At 38.9% G+C, this 22,224-nt stretch overlaps 1 protein-coding gene across 2 annotated transcripts in view; it reads right to left on the reverse strand.

Moving 5' to 3' along the window:
• Nucleotides 1-22,224, reverse strand: part of LOC112322194 (CD302 antigen) — a 145,526-nt gene that overhangs the window by 87,178 nt on the left and 36,124 nt on the right. For both annotated transcript variants that reach the window (XM_024579810.3, XM_024579809.4), the window contains exons 13-16: nucleotides 19,303-19,445; nucleotides 4,167-4,248; nucleotides 3,115-3,183; nucleotides 757-871 (exon numbers count right to left, since the gene is read on the reverse strand). In XM_024579810.3, the coding sequence (XP_024435578.2) occupies nucleotides 757-871; nucleotides 3,115-3,183; nucleotides 4,167-4,248; nucleotides 19,303-19,445 (409 nt within the window). The remainder of the gene's footprint in view (nucleotides 1-756; nucleotides 872-3,114; nucleotides 3,184-4,166; nucleotides 4,249-19,302; nucleotides 19,446-22,224) is intronic.

Raw genomic sequence — 22,224 nt, forward strand, 5'->3', positions numbered from 1 at the left:
TACCCAAATGCTCTTTGTGAATACTTCCTGTGGCTACTGGTTTGTCATCTCTCAGGTTGCCGTGGTGTGGACTCGTGTTTGCGCCATCACTCCAACAGGAGGCAGGCGGCAGCTACCAGCGAAGGCACACTTAGCAGGGAGCAAGGACACTGGCTGGCTGGCGTGCTAGCAAGCTGCCAGAGTAATGGGAGCGTCACCACCAATGCTTCAAACAAGACATTGTCCAAATTAATTATATATATTATTTGCTCTTCCACTTGCTTAAGGGTATCCATACTGGTTTTCCTTTGTTCTTCCTTCAGGTTGAATCAATAATCAGTCATAACTCAGGTATATGAGTTACCAGCTTTTGAGTTCACTGAAAATTGTTTCTAAAGTTTTCAGGAAAAAACTTAAATTTTATTTCCTGATTCTTGCTTCATTTTTTCCTTCATTTTGCATCAAAATAAAAATGATCCACTCTGCCACGTTGCTTCTTTTACTTAAAATAATCTTTCATTCCAGATCTAATTATCCTAAATTAGCCTTAAATTGTGTCTTCTGTACAAAATCTTTCATGATAAAAGTGGGAGATACCATTGAATTTCAATAACCCAGCCTTCTGAGGGGTAGCACTCAGGCAGGATGGAGCTTAATATACTAACAGCATCTTCAAAGGCTTTTTAAAATTATAATTATAGACTAAAATGCTCTCTTAGGTTCAGCATTCACAATGTTCACATGAAAAGACTATGAAAAGAAATGACTACTACTTACCTTTTGGAATCTGACACACCCATTCAAGTTTTGTATCACAAGCAAAAGGCCTTAAATAAATAATTTCTCTGTCATTATAGAAATACCAGCTTCTTCGCCATAGCCTCTGTGTAACCTGAAGGAGGAAGAGGATTGCAGATTATTTTGAGGTTGATGAAGCCCTTATAAAACACTAGACGGGTTTTTTAAACTCTACCATAGCTCTACTGACTAAGATACTTGTTTAGTGAATGGGACACATGAATGAATACAGTGTTTAAACAGTAGCAGCCTAAGCAATAGTCTGATAAAGGGACATATAAGATCATGTTGATGTTCAAAATGCAAATTATTGTTTTTTCTGTTTTGTTGATACAAAGTTGTAGAATCTTGTGCCTTTAAATTTGGAGTAGAGCAAGCTAGAAAAGAATATTTTGTTCAGTGGTTTCCAAACACCAGGCTGTCCAGAGCAGTTCTGCGAACTAAAAGTGACATAAAAGTTTGGCATCGTGGCCCAGGCCCCTTCCTCAGTGTTGCTCTGCATTCCTAGCATGTTGCCTTCTCCATGTGGTCCAGATGGTGCTCTGCAAATTCCAGCCAGCAAGCAAGGGGAAAGGAGAGGGGAGGCACGACCTAGGAGGAGCATCCATCACTTTTTGGACTGTTTTCTCTTAAGCCAAGATTCTCCTGGGTACAATGGCAGGTGAGGTAAGATTCTCCTACCACATTGCCCTGGCTGGCCTTATTCTTGATGCAGGTGGCACCAGTGTCTCTTTTATCTAGTTTTTTGGTAGATTTTTCAATCTTTTCGCACATGGGGCCTCTACTTACACAGAACATAGTCTATTGAATCAGTGTTGTGGAAACTTCACAGGCTTCTCTGAAGTTTTCACCTTTTCATGTGCTAAACTGGGAATTCTGTAAAGATGGCATGATACTATACAGTTTGTTACTGGAACAGTTACTTTGAAAATAGTGCTTTCCAAAGGCCTTCTCAGGTCTTTGTCTTAAACTTCCTGTAACATTTCTGGTCAGTTGCTTTCTTGAATCTTTTTTTCCTCTTCTTACATTTGATGTGTTGGTAATTCCCACAAATCTACTCCTTGGCCCTTCGACCTTTCACTTAATATACATTTTCCCTCCAATTCCAGTCTCTTGATTTCTACTTGGTATGGGATATTTCTTATTGCTAGCTTGGATTCAAAATATCTGAACTAAAATACACTATTTTCTCCATAAACCAGTACCCTTCTGACCGTTTCCATAAATATCTAGTCATACAGCACAGTGAATCCAGACATGTAGGTTTAAATTTTAGTTCAGCGACCACATAAGTTACTCAGAATTCAAACTTCTTCCACGTAAGGCAAATACATCAACAGCACCTACCTCGCAAGCTTGCGTAAGCATTCAGTGAATACTGTCTGTGTGACATGCCCAACACCGTGCTTAGCTCTGGAGGCAGCAAGTGTTAACAGCTGCATCGCCGCCACCTTCACCATCTTTACTCTTCCATAAAACTTACACTTTGCTCTTGCATCAAACATACTTGGCCTGCTATAACCCTTGTCATTCCTTGTGTACTTGTGTTTATCTCCAAATAGACTGTAAGTTCTGTGAAGACAGTGAGTACTTTATACCTTGTCACAGTTGTACTTCCAGAGCATCGCAGGCTGCTTGGATATATTACTTAATGGAATGACTAAATAAATCAATTCTGCAAAGGAAGATGCCTGTTCTTTTTTATGCCCTTTGGTCCTATCTGTTGCATCTTGAAATCTGTCTCAAGATGAATCTTCTCACACCCTCTTTAGTTCACGTCAAAGACCTTGGAAAATACTGTGTTGCCTACCCCAAAATGTACACACTCCCCAACCAGGCAACAATCCTGTTTCCCAACTTTATTTTTAACAAACACCACCAATGAAAACTTACTGATCTGCACTCTGTTCTCCACACTCCTCAGCCTCTCCCTTCCTCTCCCACTTTATTTTAGGCCCCTTCCTCATGCCATGTGCCCATTGGAAAGCTTTACCCTACCCTACCAGACCGAATCCTGTCGGCCCAGTTCAAGTCCCACCTGTTTCTGGAAATAGGCCACCGGAATCATTTCTTCTTCTGAGTTCCATTAGTCCTCTTTAGCCCACTCGCTTGGAGGTTATTACTGCATAGCAATAAGAGCTTTCTTGCCTATGAATTTTATCTTCTCAAATGAAGTACAATTCGGTTTCTTGAGGGCTGGGTCCCGGGTACACTTCTTACCTCCCCTCACACCTGATATGCTCCTCACACAAAAGGCACCCCAAGGATCTGTTGCCTAACTGCACACAACGCCAGGTTTGTTTTTAAAATACGCAGATTTTCCAGCATTGTACTGACCTTGATGGCAGCACAGTCTCTGATATCATAATCCTGCAGAAACTCATTTTCCATGACAATAGTAGACACCTGAAAAGACAAGAGAGGCTTGAGAACTTAAGACTGATGGACAAATACGTGCAGTGTAGATGTAATTTAGGCAGCTTCAAGAACTCAAGTGTGTTCCTGTGCCATGGAAGGAAAACTCTGTTGCCTCCTGTTTTATATGAGGATGCTAAATCATGAGAGGACTTAGGAAATGTCATACTGTTACCAGTTTCCAAACATAGGAAGAGAGTTGTGGAAGTGGAGGTGAGTGGTGCATTAAGTTCACAGTTGGAGCACAGAATCAGGAGCTTGCAAAATACTTCATTTTTTTTTTTGCATGTGTTGAAATGCTAGTTATTTGATGAACTATTCTTGGGTATGCTCCAATTTGAAAATGAAAGTCAAGGAATTTTACATTTAGAAAGAATATACAATGAATTGACACAACAGTAGTGTGAAGTGCATTTTTAATATCTGAGAATTATCTGCTTTTATAGGCATTACCTAAAACCTCTCTTTAGGATAATATAAACATTTGATATAATATTAAGGACTTTTTAGGGTTCTCACAAACAAATTATTTCCCCTAATAAAGGTGCGTTCTTTTTTATATAACCCATATTGTTAAATAGCAAAAGTAAAAGCTTCCCATTATGAAAAAGATTAGAAAGAAAAAGAAAAAATCAGTTGTGCTACCCAAAGATGACCACTATACCCATACATCTACATATACCTACGTATATCTGTGTATGTCTGTTCATCTGTATTATATCTACATCTGTATCTATTGCATGATATGGAGAAAGCCTAAACATGTATTTATTTTTATAAATAAAATTAAAGTCAGTAACTTGTTTTATCCATACTTCATATTTGTGACTCTATTTCCATTTCAATAAACATACTTATACAAAATTAATTTAACAGTTGTAAGGTATGTGGATGTATTATTTCATAATCAACTTACTTGTTATTGAAACAAACACTCTTTCAATATTACCCCAAACGAGAAAGGTTAAACTCACTGGTGTATGATCACTCCATTGCCAGGATCCTTGTAAATCAGGGCTCCTTTTATTCAAACCTATCCACAGCCAACGTTCGCTGCTACATGCAAAAGAAGGGTTAAAAAATGAGCACAGCCTTTAGCAAAAATACTTAGGACAAATAAGTTTATTCAGAAGACCTGTCACTAATTGAAAAGCACAGTTTCAAGTGATATAAAGTCTTCTGAAATGAAAGCAAACCCTACAGATAGGGTAGCTATGGCAAAGTACCATAGTATTTAAAACTGAATTTTAAGTTATTTCTGTCACAGGAAAGGCAAAAACTATTCCGCTTTGAACTTAAGAGGAAAAATGTATATGATTATCCTAAAATGTTTGCTGTAGATCTTCAATATTAGACAATGTTGTCAGATACAGTTAAATATGACAATGGCATTTCTTTAAAGTGTCTGTCTATAATACCGTCAAATACTTTCTCTTCAAAAATGCAGAACAAACCATTTGGCTATATTTTTGTTAAACAAGATTTTTCAAAGTTATTTAATTCCCACTGCCCATTAAATTCTAAGTAAGTATTTTCTAAATGCCAAACTCCATGGGCTATAGCAGAGCAATATAATTAAACAATCACTTCCATGATTATATTTAACATACATAACTATTATACTTTTATGTACAAGGTATTGAGCTAGATGCAATGGTATTACAGAGAAGTACAAGACCTACTATCTACTCTTAAAAGGCATATAAACTAGTCAGGAAGACAAAATGTATATAAACAAAGAAAATATAAGACCATTTTTGAAAGACATCAATGATATAAAATTTTCACACATTTTAGGCACTACAGAAGTCCAGAGAGAGGAGAGGTCATTGTCACCTGCAGGAAGTCAGAAAACAATTTGTGAGGTTGGTAGGACAAAGACAGTCCTCAAAGGACAGCTATTGTCTCTTTCAAGCCATAATCTCAGTGTTCCCCACGTGCCAGTGATCAGATTGGTAAAGAAGAGAAAGGATAAGTATTTCAAGGAAAATATTTACAACAATATATAGAGTCAGGGACATACATTGTAAATGATCCCTTCTCCTCCATGAAATTTATGCTCTAGTCAGGGAGATATTGCCAATATAAAAAGAAGGGATATGACTGTAAGAAAATTTTCTCTACCTCTAACCCAACTTGAAAATATTCTGTAAAAAGTACTACACTTTCTAGGCCTTAATAAGTATCTCATTTTCCATGTAAATTTTTTAAAGTATATTTTATTGATTATGCTATTATAATTGTCCCATTTTTTTCCTCCCCTTTATTCTCCTCCACCTTGCACCCTCCTTCCCACCAGCATTCTCCTGCTTAGTTTGTGTCCATGGGTCGTACATGTAAGTTCTTTGGCTTCTCCATTTCCTCTACTATTCCTAACCTCCCTGTCTATTGTTTACCTACCATTTATGCTTCTTATTCCCTGTACATTTTCCCCCATTCTCTCCCCTCCCCCTCCCCACTGATAACTCTCCATGTGACCTCCATTTCTGTGATTCTGTTCCTGTTCTAGTTGTTTGCTTAGTTTGTGTTTGATTTTTTTTTAGGTTCAGTTGTTGATAGTTGTGAGTTTGTTATCATTTTACTGTTCATATTTTTTATCATCTTTTTCTTAGATAAATCCCTTTAACATTTCATATAATAAGGGCTTGGTGATGATGAACTCCTTTAACTTGACCTTATCTGGGAAGCACTTTATCAGCCCTTCCATTCTAAATGGTGGCTTTGCTGGATAGAGTAATCTTGGATGTAGGTCCTTGACTTTCATGACTTCAAATATTTCTTTCCAGCTCATTCTTGCCTGTAAGGTTTCTTTTGGGAAATCATCTGACAGTCTTACGGGAACTCCTTTGTAGGTAACTCTCTCCTTTTCTCTTGCTGCTTTTAAGATTCTTTCCTTATCTTTACCTTTGGTAATGTAATTATGGTGTGCCTTGGTGTGTGCTTTCTTGACTCCAGCTTCTTTGGGACTCTTTGAGCTTCTGGAACTACCTAGAAGTCTATATCTTTTGCCAGATTGGGGAAGTTCTCCATTATTTTTTCAAATAAGTTTTTAATTTCTTGCTCTTGGTCTTCTCCTTCTGGCACCCCCTATGATTCGGATGTTGGAACATTCCATGTAAATTTTTTTGTGATGCTTGTTTCTTTCCATATAATTTAACCTTCTGATTGCAGATGACACGTATGATCAGTACATATAAATGTATATTATATATGCATAATAATATGTACATATAAGTACCTATATTATTATATACATATATTATTATGTATATATTTATACACATAAATATGTACATAATATATGTACATATTTATATACATATGTGCATGTGTATATAAATATAACACATATTAGAGAAGGGATATGATCAAAATCTAAAATCAATCCTTACTCTAAAGTTCAGTAGAATGTGTAGAATATATGGAATGTACAGCTAAAAGACCACTGGGAATACAAAAAGTCTGCATTTAAAAACTTTGCTAGTAAGTCAAAAGCTAGAGCAAACTTAGTTTTAAATTAATTCCTTGCGCCCTGGCTGGTGTGGCTCAGTGGACTGAGAACTGGCCTGTGAACCATAGGGCCGCTGGTTCAATTTCCAGTCAGGGCACATGCCTGGGTTGTGGGCCAGGTCCCCAGTACGGGGCATGCAGAGGCAACCACACATTGATGTTTCTCTCCTTCTCTTTCTCCCTCCCTTGTCCTCTCTAAAAATAAATACAATCTTTAAAAAAATTAATTCCTTACTTTTTAATAAAATAATTGCTTTTCTTTATTTCCTTACTCAACATTCCCTTACATTTTAATGTCAATGTGCACTTTTTTATCTTTTTAACTTCAAGCTTCTCGACTTCTGGCAGTGCAGTATCAGGACTGCCCCTTCTAATTGTTATTGTTATGTTGTATGTTCCACTGAGAAAGAGCACCAATTTGTAGCCTTAAGAAAATCCCAGTAGACACAATTAAGCCCAGTGTGAATTTAGTAGCTGTGAGAGGAATCTGCAGTTTGTGTCTGCAACTAATCAGGACTTCTTAGAGCCTTCCAAATTTATGTTTCCTGGCTGTTGGATACCTAAACCGCAGGGTCAAGGAAATTACCATATACAGTGTAATTAAAACTAGATAGCTAAAGTAATAAGGAGATTCAGTTTGGGGGAATTTGTGCAGAATTTTGTGTTGCCCTAAAGTAATCACTAGGTAATTTATCTTCCTTACACCATCAACAGTACAACCAGAAAGATGATCAAAGATCATTTGTCAAAGATGCTAGAGATCTGTCCCCAACCTGTCCACCCTGTTTTCTCTTGGCTCCACCTTTTCCTGCTCAGAAACCTCTGCTTTCCGGCCCAAATCTACCTCTGCTGCAGTATCTTGAGAACAGTTTCCTAGGGAGTTGTTTGTCCTATTGTCCAAAGTTTCTAATTTTCACTACTTTCTGAGATAGAAATTCATTTCAACCCAGACATTTATTAGTTTTCAGCTTCCATTTCAAGAGATACACTTGTGTGTTATAAATATAGAAAATAGTAGCTACTTGTGTTCATTTTCTATGGGATAAGGTGTGGAAAACATTTCCTCAATTACAGCTTATTTCTGGCTTGACCTGATTTATCTGTAGGCAGATAAAAAGAAGAAATTGGAAATCACATTGATCATTGCACACTCTAAAGTGGATTTTAGAAAATTTGAGAAAAAAATTGATCATAACTAGGGAATCAAATCAATTGAAATTTGATCTCTCTTTATAACTTTCTTTTTTTTTTTTTTTTTTTTTTTTTTTTTTTTTTTTAATAGTATCATAAGTTTATTCTTGGCATTAAACCGTGTGTGGTGTTTTTTTTTTTTTTTTTTTTTTTTTTTTTTTTTTTTTTTTTTTTTTTTTTTTAATTTATTTATTGTTATTTAATTACAGTTGTATGCCTTTTCCCCCATCCCTTCACCCCACCCCAGGTGAACCCACTTCCCTCCCCCCTCTCCACCCTCCCCCTTGGATTTGTTCATGTGTCCTTTATAGTAGTTCCTGTAATCCCCTCTACCCACTGTCCCCGCCCCCACCCCCCACCCCCGCCCTTGCTATTGTTACATTGTTCTTAACTTCAATGTCTCTGGTTATATTTTGTTTGCTTTTTCCTTCTATTGCTTATGTTCCAGTTAAAGGTGAGATCATATGGTATTTGTCCCTCACTTCCTGGCTTATTTCACTTAGCATAATGCTCTCCAGTTTCATCCATGCTGTTGCAAAGGGTATAAGCTCCTTCTTTCTCTCTGCTGCGTAGAATTCCATTGTGTAAATATACCATAGTTTTTGGATCCACTCGTTTGCTGATGGGCACTTCGGTTGCTTCCAGTATTTGGCTATTGTAAATTGTGCTGCTATGAACATTGGGGTGCACAGATTCTTTTGGATTGGTGTTTCAGTGTTCTTAGGGTATAATCCCAGCAGTGGAATTACTGGGTCAAAGGGCAGTTCCATTTTTAGTTTTCTGAGGAAATTCCATATTGTTTTCCACAGTGGCCTCACCAGTCTGCATTCCCACCAACAGTGCACTAGGGTTCCCTTTTCTCCGCATCCTCTCCAACATTTGTTTGTGGATTTGTTTATGTTGGCCATTCTGACTGGTGTGAGATGATACCTCATTGTGGTTTTAATTTGCATCTCTCTGATGGCTAGTGATGCTGAGCATCTTTTCATATGTCTCTGGGCCTTCTGTATGTCTTCCTTGGAGAAGTGTCTGTTCAAGTCCTTTGCCCATTTTTTAATTGGGTTGTTTGTCTTCCTGGAGTGGAGTCGTGTGAGTTCTTTATATATTTTGGAGATCAGGCCCTTGTCTGAGGTATCATTGGCAAATATGCTTTCCCATATTGTTGGTTCTCTTTGTAATTTGGTGCTGTTTTCTTTAGCCATGCAGAAGCTTTTTATTTTGATGAGGTCCCATTTGTTTATTCTTTCCTTTATGTCCCTTGCTTTAGGGGATGTGTCTGTGAGGATGTTGCTGCGTGGAATGTCTGAGATTTTCCTGCCAATGTTTTCCTCAAGGACTTTTATGGTGTTACGGCTTATATTTAAGTCTTTTATCCATCTTGAGTTTATTTTCGTGTATGGCGTAAGTTGGTGATCGAGTTTCATTTTTTTGCACGTAGCTGTCCAGATCTCCCAACACCATCTGTTGAAGAGACTGTTTTTGCTCCATTTTATGCTCCTGCCTCCTTTGTCAAATATTAATTGATCGTATAGATTTGAGTTTATTTCTGGGCTCTCTATTCTGTTCCATTGGTCTATGAGCCTGTTTTTATGCCAGTACCAGGCTGTTTTGATTACCGTTGCCTTGTAATACAGTTTGATATCAGGTATTGTGATACCTCCTGCTTTGTCCTTCTTTCTCAAAATTGCTGCTGCTATTCGAGGTCGTTTATGGTTCCATATGAATTTCTGCAATGTTTGTTCTATATCTGTGAAATATGTCATGGGTACTCTAATAGGGATTGCATTGAATCTATAAATTGCTTTGGGTAGTATGGCCATTTTGATGATGTTAATTCTTCCAATCCATGAACATGGTACATGCTTCCATTTGTTTGTATCTTCCTTAATTTCTTTCTTCAGTGTTGTGTAGTTTTCTGAGTACAGGTCTTTTACCTCCTTGGTTAGGTTTATTCCTAGGTACTTTATTTTTCTTGTTGCTATATCGAATGGGATTTTTTTCCTGATTTGTGTTTCTGCAGTTTCGTTGTTGGTGTACAGGAATGCCTTTGATTTCTGGGTATTGACTCTGTATCCAGCTATTTTGCCAAATTCATTTATTAGGTCGAGTAGTTTTTGAGTGGAGTCTATAGGGTTTTCCATGTACACTATCATGTCGTCTGCAAACAGTGACAGTTTCATTTCCTCCTTTCCAATTTGGATGCCTTTTATTGCTTTTTCTTGTCTGATTGCTGTGGCTAGGACTTCCAATACTATGTTGAATAGGAGTGGTGAGAGAGGGCATCCTTGTCTTGTTCCTGATCTTAGTGGGAAAGCTCTAAGTTTTTGTCCATTGAATGTGATGCTGGCTGTAGGTCTCTCATATATGGCCTTAATTATGTTGAGGACTGCTCCCTTTATTCCCACTTGGCTGAGTGTTTTTATCAGAAATGGGTGCTGTATCTTATCGAATGCTTTTTCCGCATCTATTGATATGATCATGTGATTTTTGTCTTTGCTGTTGTTGATGTGATGTATTATGTTTATTGATTTGCGAATATTGTACCATCCTTGCATCCCTGGGATGAATCCCACTTGGTCATGGTGGATGATCTTTTTAATATATTGCTGGATGCGGTTTGCTAATATTTTGTTGAGAATTTTAGCGTCTATGTTCATCAGCGATATTGGCCTGAAGTTTTCTTTCTTCGTTGTGTCTTTATCTGGTTTTGGGATTAGGATGATGTTGGCTTCATAAAAAGAGTTTGGGAGTCTTCCATCAGTTTGGATTTTTTCGAATAGTCTGTGAAGGATAGGGGTTAGTTCTTCCTTAAATGCTTTGTAGAAATCTCCTGTGAAACCATCTGGTCCAGGGCTTTTGTGTGATGGGAGTTTCTTGATGACTGCTTCAATTTCCTTTGCTGATATTGGTCTGTTCAGGTTTTCTGCTTCTTCTTCAGTCAGTTTTGGAAGATTATATTTTTCTAGAAATGTGTCCATTTCATCTAGGTTTTCAAATTTCTTAGCATATAGGTCTTCATAGTAATTTCTTACGATCCTTTGTATTTCTGTGGTATCAGTTGTAATCTCTCCTCTTTCATTTCTAATTCTGTTTATTTGGATCCTCTCTCTTTTCTTCTTGATAAGCCTACTTAAAGGCTTGTCGATTTTGTTTATCTTTTCAAAGAACCAGCTTCTGGATTCATTGATCCTTACAATTGTGCTTTTAGTCTCTATGTCATTTAGTTCTGCTCTGATCTTGGTTATTTCCTTCCTTCTGCTTGCTCTGGGCTGTCTTTGTTGTTGTTCCTCCAGTTCTTGTAGGCGTAGGGTTAGGTTGTTTGTGTGAACTGTTTCTAACTTCTTAAGGTAGGCCTGTATTGCTATGAACTTCCCTCTCAGGACTGCCTTAGCTGTGTCCCATAGGTTTTGGGTTGTTGTGAGTTCGTTTTCATTTGTTTCCAGGAAGTTTTTGATTTCTTCCCTAATCTCGTTCTTGACCCATTCATTGTTTAATAGCATGCTATTCAGTCTCCATGATTTTGAGTGTTTTGGGTTTTTACCCTTGGGGTTGGTTTCTAGTTTCAGACCCTTGTGGTCAGAGAAGATGCTTGATATGATTTCAATTTTCTTGAATTTGTTGAGGGTTGCTTTGTGTCCTATCATGTGGTCTATCTTTGAAAAAGATCCATGGACACTTGAAAAGAATGTGTATTTTGCTTCTTTGGGATGAAAAGCTCTGTATATATCAGTTAAGTCCATTTCCTCTAGGGTATTGTTAAGTGACACAATATCTTTGTTAATCTTTTGTTTGGAAGACCTGTCCATTTTTGATAGTGGGGTGTTAAAATCCCCTACTATAATTGTGTTGCTGTCAATATCTTTCTTGAAATCCTCCAAGATTTTCTTTATGTATTTGGGTGCTCCTATGTTGGGTGCATATATATTTATAATGTTTATGTCTTCTTGGTGGATTCTTCCTTTGAGTATTATGAAGTGACCTTCTGGGTCTCTCTTTATGGCCCTTCTTTGGAAGTCTATTTTGTCTGATATGAGTATTGCTACCCCTGCTTTTTTTTCCTGTCCGTTTGCTTGGAAAATTTGTTTCCAGCCCTTCAGTTTCAGTCTGTGTAAGTCTTTTGTCCTGAGATGGGTTTCTTGTAGGCAGCATATGTGTGGGTCATGTTTTCTTATCCATTCAGCTGTTCTATGTCTTTTGATTGGAGCATTTAATCCATTTACATTTAAGGTTATTATCGATAGGTAGTTATTCATTGCCATTATTTCCTACCTGTGTTCCTCTGTCTTTCTCTTTTCCTTCCTTTCCTTAAAGCAGTCCCTTTAGCATCTCTTGCAGAGCTGGTTTGGTGGAGCTGTATTCTTTTAGACTTCTTTTGTCTGGGAAGCTCTTTATTTGGTCTTCTATCTTGATTGAGAGCCTTGCTGGGTAAAGTAGTCTTGGTTGGAGGCCTCTGGTTCTCATTACTTGGAATATTTTTTGCCATTCTCTTCTGGCTTGGAGCGTTTCCATTGAGAAGTCAGTTGCTAACCTTATTGGGGCTCCCTTGTATGTTACTTCCTTTTTCTCCCTTGCTGCCTTTAAGATCCTCTCTTTGTCTTGGAAATTTGCCATTTTAATTATGATGTGTCTTGCAGTGGGTCTCTTTGGGTTCCTCTTGTTTGGGACTCTCTGTGATTCCTGGATTTGGGTGACTTTTTCTCTCCTCAGATTAGGGAAATTTTCCATCATTACTTTTTCAAACAGGTTTTCTATCCCTTGCTCTTCTTCTTCTCCTTCTGGTATTCCTATTATACGGATATTGTTACGTTTCATGTTGTCCTGCATTTCCCTTATTGCCTCTTCATTCTTTCTGAGCCTCTTTTCCTTTTCTTGCTCCTTCTGGGTGTTTTTTTCTACTTTATCCTCCAGCTCGCTGATCCGATCCTCTGCTTCATCAAGTCTGCTTTTAATTCCTTCTACTGTGTTCTTCAATTCAGAAATTGTATTCTTCATTTCCTCTTGGCTCTTGTTGATATTTTCTATTTCCTTTTTCATGTTGATATAGTTTGCAGTGAGTTCATTGTAGTTTCCTTGTAGTTTCTGGTAGTTCTCTTTGAGCTCAGAGAGCTCAGTGAGCTTCCTGATGACCATTGCTTTGAACTCAGTATCTGATAGTTGACTTGCCTCTTTTTCGGTTAGCATTCTTTCTGAGACTTCCTCCTTTCCTTTCATTTGGGAATTGTTTCTTTGTCTTCCCATTGTTTGTGAGGCTCTTCTTGTTGGCCTCTGCTTCTTAAATTGCTTTGTTCTGAATCCCTGGGTTTATGATATGAACTTCTATGGTAGAATGCCAATGGGATTCGGTGGTGCTGTCTCCTTACTCTCCTGTGCTCACTGGTCTTGAGCTGACGTTTATGTGTTTAACACGGTCTAACTCTAGTCTTTTCAGCACTCCAGGTTTTGTTGTCACACCTGTGGGAAAAATAGAAAGGGGGGGAGAAAGAAAAGGAAAAAACAAACAAACAAACAAACAAACAAAAAAAACCAAAGATGGGAAGGAGGGAAAAAGGAAATAGGAAAGGAGGAAAGGGAGGAAGGAGGGAAGAAGGATTAAAGAAAGATCGGAGGCAAGATAAGAAGGAATTTTAACAAAAATTAAAACATAGAAATAGATAAAAGAAGGCAGGAAGAAGACATAAAAATGGTAAAGGATGGGAGGAAGAAGGAATGAAAGAAAAAAAAAAGAGAGAGAGAGGAAGAAGGAGTTCAGGTGGAAAGGAAAAGGGGAAAAAAAAAAAAAAAAAAAAAGAAGGGGGAAAAAAAAAAAAAAATCTTCTGTTGGCTTTAAACCGTTCAGGTTATTTCTGCTGTTGTCCTGTCTGTGCACCGGGAGGGGGTGGTTGGAAGGATTGGTTTTACTTTTCTTCCTTCCTGGGTCACACTCTTCACTGTTTTGTAGGTGTGGTCCCTGGCAGGCAATCAGGCCGTTGATCAGCCAATCCAGCAGCTTTGTTCTTGTGACTCTCGAGTGGCCGCTCCAGCCGCTTTGGCTCCGGACGCGTGCGCGCGCAGCAGGGGAATCCAGCCGCTTCGGGTTTGTGACGTTATTTGGGCTCTGAGCGCGCAGCCGGCCGACCAATCGAGCCGCCCAGGCTAGGGAGGCTGGCGCGCTGCAAGCTGCTGGTTCAGCCGCCTTGGTGTTACTACTCTCGCCAGCCCCTTTGTGCTTGGGAAGTGCGCATCCAGCCGGCCCTACGCTTGGTGAGCGCGCAGCCCGCCGCCGAGCCAGAGGCTCTACGCTTGGGAGCCCGATCCAGCCGCCCGGGGCTTGAGACTCTCGGGTGGGCGGGGCCGCCCTGGGACCGAATCACGCGGTCCTCGGTTCCGAGGTTTTGGGTCTGTGGGTGGAGCAGCTAGTCTCTGCTCCAAAAGATCTCGGAGGTTTCAGGTGTGGGCGCCCCTCCGGGGTTTCACGTATGGGCCCCGTTCGCTAATCTGCGCGCGCTACCGCGCGCAACCGGACCTCAGGTGAGCACCGGTGCTGCTTATCCCGCGTTCCCCGTTCGCAGTCCAGGGGCGGAGGGGGGAGGGGCGCCAGGGGCCTCGGCCACCACCGAGAGTTCTCTAACTAGCCCCTGAGTGTCTCTATTTTCTTTTTCTTTTTGAGAAATTCCTCCTTTTCAAGCCCCCCTGGTCCAATCAAGCACCTGGCTGCTCACAGCGCAGCCTGGCCCTCTCCCAGGACTCCTGCAGCAGCCCCTGCACCAGGGCTGGCGCCTCTGCAGCCCTTGTACCGCGCGGTCCCGGGTCCCGGGGACCTTATTGTCCTTGAGCACTCTTCTTACCGTCAGATCTTTCAATGTCCTCTATCTTTGGTCTCTAATCTTCGTATATGCTGGAGTACTGTTGGCTGTTCGCTCTGCTCCTCAGATCAGCTAGGTATTTCCCTGGCGCTGAGTGGAAGTGGTTTCCGCTCCCACCTATGTTGCCGCCATCTTCCCCACCCCTGCCCCTCTCTTTATAACTTTCTTCTGCTCTGAGCACTAAGTACATGGTTTAAGGCTGTTAGGTTAGGAAGGCATTGCATAAAAGGTTACTATGTGTATTTGTGTTAACATTCCCATTCTCAATCAAATTTCCTGCCACATCTGGTTTCCAAGGAAAACAGTATCTCAGCCATAACCTCCAATAAATACTATTTGATGAGGGTGCTTAGTTTGCAAAGCCCTAGATTTATATCTGAATCCATTCGTGCCACATCACAGGGGGTGGTGCACCAGCAGCAATGGCATTGCAAACAAGGCTTTCTTCTCTAATCCTATGACCATTTTTACTCATCAGTGGCTTTCCCTGGTGGGTTGCTATTAAGAGTTGCAAAGATCTTAGAGCCTTAATGACTTGGGATACCATGAATCCTTTTCATTGAAATACAAATAGAGATGTGGAAGGTAGATTGTGAGACGTATAGCAGTAATCTGACTTAACTCTTTGGCGTGCAATACACAATTTAGGCAACGGGCATCTTGCTGAGAAAGGTCAATTCCTGCAATAAAAAGCTACGGTGTTCAGGGAGTATGCTTTAGAATAATTTTTCTGATAAAAATAGGCTTGCTTCCTTCCCTCCCTTCAAGCCATGGTCACAATATTGCTTTTAGAACGTGCTGTCTCTCTAAGTACAGCATGGGCAAACAATCTCCTTGTTAATGGAGTGCATACGCAGACAGTGCAGTCTGCTTAATATGGCATTGTGTTAGCTGCTGGGGTAAAGGTATAATAAAATATAGTTCCTATGAGTGAAAGGATTCTGGTGATTTTTTCTTGGGCTTTTCTGTTTCCTAAATTCAACAGGCATTACTTTGGTGATCAGAAAAAATGAAACATTGTACATTCTGTGTTACACTAAATGTTAACTGTGTGTATAAATGGGAGCTAGGATTTGAAGTGATTTTTATTCATTGTCATTTTTTATATTTCACAAATTTTAGGTAATGAACTTGCATTACTTTTTTAATTGGGGTGGGGGGAACCTCAGCAAGTGTGATCAGAAACTAAGAAGCAAATCAAGAAAGATTCCTTAGTTACCTCTCAGACTTTAGGTTTCTTTTCTCCTGTAATCTATTTTGTGTATAGAAGCTCTTGTGAATCATTTGTATCACATAGGATATTCTATTTTCCATTGATTGATTCCCACAAATATCTACAACCTCACTGCTTAGTATTTATCCATGGCTTTCTGTTCCAGTTAAAGATTCCTAGCTTTTTCCTTGGTGTTATTCAAAATCCAGTTCATGTAGTATTTTACTTAAAAATACTTTAGCCTAGACAGCATGATATTGTGTGTGTCAAGCTTGAGAACTAGGGGCCTGTAAATTACCCAGCTTGAAATTCTTACTTCAGGGAGGATCAGCAGGGTATTAGTAAGGCCATGTTAGAGGCAGCCACCACAAGAACATCGGTCGTCCAAAGCTTTGGTAATCAGCAGAGTTAATGTCAAAAATGGGTTTATATCAGCGAAATTAGAAGCGTGTTAACCAACATAATATTAGAAATGGACTCTCCTTGATGAAATTTAAGTTATTCAAGACATGAGGAATGGCTAAAATACTTAGAGACTCTCACCCTTCATGAAAGGGTATCAGAATCTGGTGAGGCCAGTAGTCTATGCTATTACAAATGGACCTAGTGCTTAAGCTCCAAATAGTCCCATGTCCTGTCATTAGGTCAGCTGACTGGGACTGCATGATTCTGACAATAATGGGAACAGAGTCCTACCTCTGAACATTGTCATATCTTCCTCAAATAAACCTTCCACTCAATATGGCGGTTAGAACACCTAAAAGGACAGACTGCTGGGATGTTGTCAAGCTTATCAAACAGGTTGTATGAAACATTTTGTGCCTGTTTCAATGAATGTTTGTTATATAAATGTCTGTATGTGTAGAAAGATTTGGTCTGAGTTTTGCATTCATTATAACCTACTACCAAGGTTGTGGGGAGTAGCTAAAAAACACTCATCTCAAAAAGAACCTGCCCTGGCTGTCTCACTCAGTGGATGAGTGCCGGCCTGTGAACCAAAGGGTAGTCAGTTCAATTCCAAGTCAGGACACATGCCTGGGTTGCAGGCCAGGTCCCCTGTAGGGGGCACATGAGAGGAAACCACACACTGGTGTTTCTCTCACTCTCTCTTTCCTTCCCTTTCCCTCTGTCTAAAAATAAGATAAATAAAATCTTTTTAAAATATAAAAAGAACCTAAGAGTTAGTATATCCAAATAGGCTTAGGTTGGTCTGCAATGAACTTTTTTATATTTTCTAATGTTAGAAAATATACTCTAGGATACCTGAAATTCCATAATAGATACTTAATAGATACTGTAGTGAAACTTTCTTTAGTGAGGAAAACACAATAGTGGATATATTAATACATACTTAGAAAATGTGGAAAACGTTTAAACATTTAGAAAGTCCCTCAAAATCTTATCTCCCAAAGGCAACAATGATCTTTTTTGATGCATTCTGTGGTCTACTTTGAATATAAATAGTATATTTTTATACTTTCATAATTTGCTTTTCCCACCACTAAATATATTATATTTACATGTTATAGCATTGTTTTTTTAAATCTTAGTGCACAGGGGATAATTCCCAATGAAGATCAATAATAATGATGATAATAGAGATCTTTACCTTTTTCTCACTTTCATAGAAATGCATTTAATGTTCAATCATTAAGTATAATATGGTTATTGGTTTAACTATTCTTCTATTCTTTTTTTAAAAGATTTTATTTATTTCTTCTTAGAGAGAGGGGAAGGGAAGGAGAAAGAAAGGGAGAGAAACATCAACATGTGGTTGACTCTCATGTGCCCCCTCCTGGGGACCTGGCCTGTAACCCAAGCATGTGCCCTGACTGGGAATCAAACTGGTGACCCTTAGGTTCCCAGGCCAGCACTCAATCCACTGAGCTACACCAGCCAGGGCACTATTCTTAATTTAATAATAATTTGTATAATAGTTATATCAATTAAATATGTTAAGTATATAATATATTTACACATTAAGCCAGGAATCAATAGTGAATTTTAGAACTTATTAAGATGATCACATGATACTTGTCTTGATATGTAGACCCAACCTTGTATTCTTCAAAGAAATCCTAAATTGTCAAGGTGTTTTATTCTGAGATATTATAATGTAGTGGGTTAAGAATGGGCCTTCCCTGTGTTTCTGTCTTCTCATTTAGATGTAGTGGGCATAGTAATAGTACCTGCTTCATAGGTTATTTTAAGGATTAAAAGGGCTAATAGATAGAAAACACTTAGGACATTCTCTGGCAAATAATAAGCATTATACAAGCATTTGTTTTTATATAAGCAGTTAGTATTTACTTTTTTAAGTCTAGTCATGAGACTGGTCTGTAGTTCTTTGAGCTATTGTTAACAGACTTTGATATCAGAATTAGACTAGTTTGTGAAAAAACTGAATGATTGCATTAGTTTCTATGTGATGCAGTACAAGCTCTTCCTTGTACTATTGAAATATTGTACATGGTAGTGATCTCTTCTGTAAAATGTGAAGGAATTCATGTATAGAACTATGTAGTTCCCATTTGTTTCTTGGAAGATATTCTTGGTGAACTTTTTCAATTTCTCCCACGGCCACTGGATTGTTGGGTTTCTACTTATCAAACCATGGGAATTGACTGTGGGAGTTTGTGGGGATGGGATAGGTGGAGGAGGGCAAAGGGGGAAAATTGGGATAACTGTAAAGAATAACAATAAAAAAACTAAAAAAATAAATTTTTTTAAAAAAGAATTTATATTTCCCTAGGTAGTGTTCATTTCATAATTGCATGTATAATAAAATAGGATTATGCACAGCATTCTCACCAATTATTTTCTTCATGAAATGGGTTTTATAATCCCCTACTCAGGATTCATTTTACCTATCTGTTTTCTTTTTTATTTTCATGGTTTAATCATCAGTAGATGTTTTTCCCCCTGTACATTCTGGTCTCAGTACCTTTGCTTTTGAAAGGAGCCCATCTTCCCTGGCTCCTTTTCCTACCTTTCCTTTCAAAATATTACCTTCTCTTCCAAGAACATCCTTCTTCATAACATTTTTCCCAATTAAGAGTTCCTCCCAGAAACACTTTCTCCCTCCTGTGAATTCCCATCATCCCTCCTTCCTATGTGCTAGATGATACACTATAATTCCCTTATGTCCATGGTTGGACTTTACTGGGCTATGCAAAGGGTGGGGCCTCTGTCTTCCTTATCTTTGAATCCCTCATAGTGTCTTACACACAAAAATACTTGATGTTCAATGATGCTAAGTACCGAATAACCCATGTTGGATAATAAAACATGTCAATTCTGAAAGTGTAGCAGATATCCAATTTAGCACAGAAAATCTCATTCTAAAAATATTACCTGAACTGGTCCATTAAAAAGTGAAGAAATTCCTTTATTTCATTCATATGATGGAAGCTAGGAAGGTGTCCTCCAAGTGCTTGGCAGAATCTCTCAGCTTCTTCCCAGTTCCTCTTTCTTACAATTCTTTCTATATGAAATAGCTTAACAAAACATAATGTTAATTTGTTTTCTGGTATAATCATAAAATATTCATAATTTTAAAATCAATTACAGTCCAATGTAATGGGCCCCTGAAATGGATTCTTACAGGCCTAATGAAGATGTGGGTAAATACACATATATTGTCACAGACTGAATGTGTCACTGAAGGCCAGCACAGTTGCCAGCCACTGCTATAGAGGGATGACCTTCCTCAGGCTAGAGAACTGCTCCAATAAGATGTGATGCTCTCCTGCATTCCTAGAACCTGGAGAAATCAATTGAACCACGGGATGGGGCTATAAATGATACTTATGAATGGTTTCAGAGGGGACTTCTGCACAGAAATGTGTTGACTATAACTCTGAACATAATGCACTGAGATCTGCACAAATACAGAACTCTTTTCTGATGTAGAAGAATCAAAGGGCAGACTGCACCGATGTGCAAAAATTGACAGAGGATGGCAAAACAAAACTTGCCACTTAGGACTGTTTCTTTGGTTTCTGAGGACTAATTTTATGCCAAAAGAACGATAGTCATTGCAAAAGAAGAGGAAGAGCAGATGACACATTGGTAGATTGAATTATTGGTCCTGATTTTTCAGTTCTCTGTGATATAATTATGTATCCTTGCCATGGCCTTTCCAGTGGGTGAAGTACACTTCTCTGTATAATACATTCATTTGGGGCTCCACCATGTGACTTGCTGTGATCAATGGGATATTAATAGAGGTAAAGTGAGTGGAGGCCTGAAATGTTCTTACACAGCTGGGCTTGCCTCTCAGGCTCCAGTGGTTGACTGTGAAAAGAACAAGCCCCTGACAGCTGCTGCCCACTCAGCCTGAGACCCAAACTGAAGGACAGTCTGGAGCCCAGCAGAGTGAACCCACAGTTGAAAGCAGAGCTATCAACCACTCAAGAATGAAGTCTATCAATCAAACCATATCTGATCTGCAGATGTGTGAACATGAGATTAAATTTTTTTGTCATAGCTCCTGAATTTTAGGGTGGTATATAATGATTTCCTTGTGGAAACAGTTAACTCACACATACACTAAAATAATTTTTTTTACATTGTAAGAAGTGTTAGAATTCTTCATGTAGACCACAAGAATTAGAGGGATATAAGAATCATAAGCTAAGTTTCAGCATGGCATGAAGCTCACCCAACTTCTGAGAACAAAAGAACAATGGGAAATAAAGTACCTAGGAATAAACCTAACCAAGGATGTAAAAGACCTGTACTCAAAAAAACTATACAACACTGAAAAAAAGAAATTAAGGAAGATACAAACAAATGGAAGCATGTATCATGTTCATGGATTGGAGGAATTAACATCATCAAAATGGCCATACTACCCAAAGCGATTTATAGATTCAATGCAATCCCTATTAAAGTACCAATGACATATTTCACAGATATAGAACAAACATTTCAAAAATTTATATGGAACCATAAATGACCCCAAATAGCTGCAGCAATTTTGAGAAAGAAGAACAAAGCAGGAGGGATCACAATACCTGATATCAAACTGTATTACAAGGCCACTGTCATCAAAACAGCCTGGTACTGGCATAAAAACAGGCACATAGACCAATGGAACAGAACAGAGAGCCCAGCAATAAACCCAAGTCTCTATGGTCAATTAATATTCGACAAAGGGGGCAGCAGCATAAAACGGAGTAAAAATAGCCTCTTTAACAAATGGTGTTGGGAGAACTGGACAGATGCATGCAAAAAAATGAAACTCGATCACTAACTTACACCACACAGAAAAATAAATTCAACGTGGATAAAACACTTAAATGTAAGTGGTGACACCATAAAAGTCCTTCAGGAGAACATGGGCAGGAAAATCTCAGATATTCCATGCAGCAACATCTTCACTGATATGTCCCCTAAAGCAAGGGACATAAAGGAAAGAATGAACAAATGGGACCTCATCAAAATAAAATGCTTCTGCATGGCTAAAGAGAACAGCATTAAAATGAAAAGAGAACCAACTGTATGGGAAAACATATTTGCCAATGATACCTCAGAGACGGATTTGATACCCAAAATATATAAAGAACCCACACCCCTCCACTCCAGGAAGACAAAAAACCCAGTTAAAAAATGGGCAAAAGACTTGAATAGCCACTTCTCCAAGGAGGACACACAGAAGGTCCAGAGACACATGAAAGGATGCTCAGCATCACTAACCATCAGAGAGATGCAAATTAAAACCACAATGAGATACCACTTCACACCAGTGAGAATGGCCATCATAACCAAAGCAGCAAACGACAAGTATTGGAGAGGTTGTGGAGAAAAGGGAACCCTAGTGCACTGTTGGTGGGATTGCAGACTGGTGCAGCCACTGTGGAAAACAATATGGAATTTCCTCAGAAAACTAAAAATGGAATTGCCTTTTGACCCAGCAATTCCATTGCTGGGATTATACCCTAAGAGCCCTGAAACACCAATCCAAAAGAACCTGTGCACCCCCATGTTCATAGCAGCACAATTTACAATAGCCAAGTGCTGGAAGCAACCTAAGTGCCCATCAGTAAATGAGTGGACCAAAAAACTATGGTACATTTATACAATGGAATTCTATGCAGCAGAGAGAAAGAAGGAGCTCCTACCCTTTGTGACAGTGTGGATGGAACTGGAGAGCATTATGCTAAGTGAAATAAGCCAGGCAGTGAAAGACAAATACCATATGATCTCACCTTTAACTGGAACATAATCAACAAAGAAAAAAGCAAGCAAAATATAACCAGAGACGTTGAAATT

This window comes from Desmodus rotundus, chromosome 2 (assembly GCF_022682495.2).
Source record: "Desmodus rotundus isolate HL8 chromosome 2, HLdesRot8A.1, whole genome shotgun sequence".
NCBI lineage: Eukaryota > Metazoa > Chordata > Mammalia > Chiroptera > Phyllostomidae > Desmodus > Desmodus rotundus.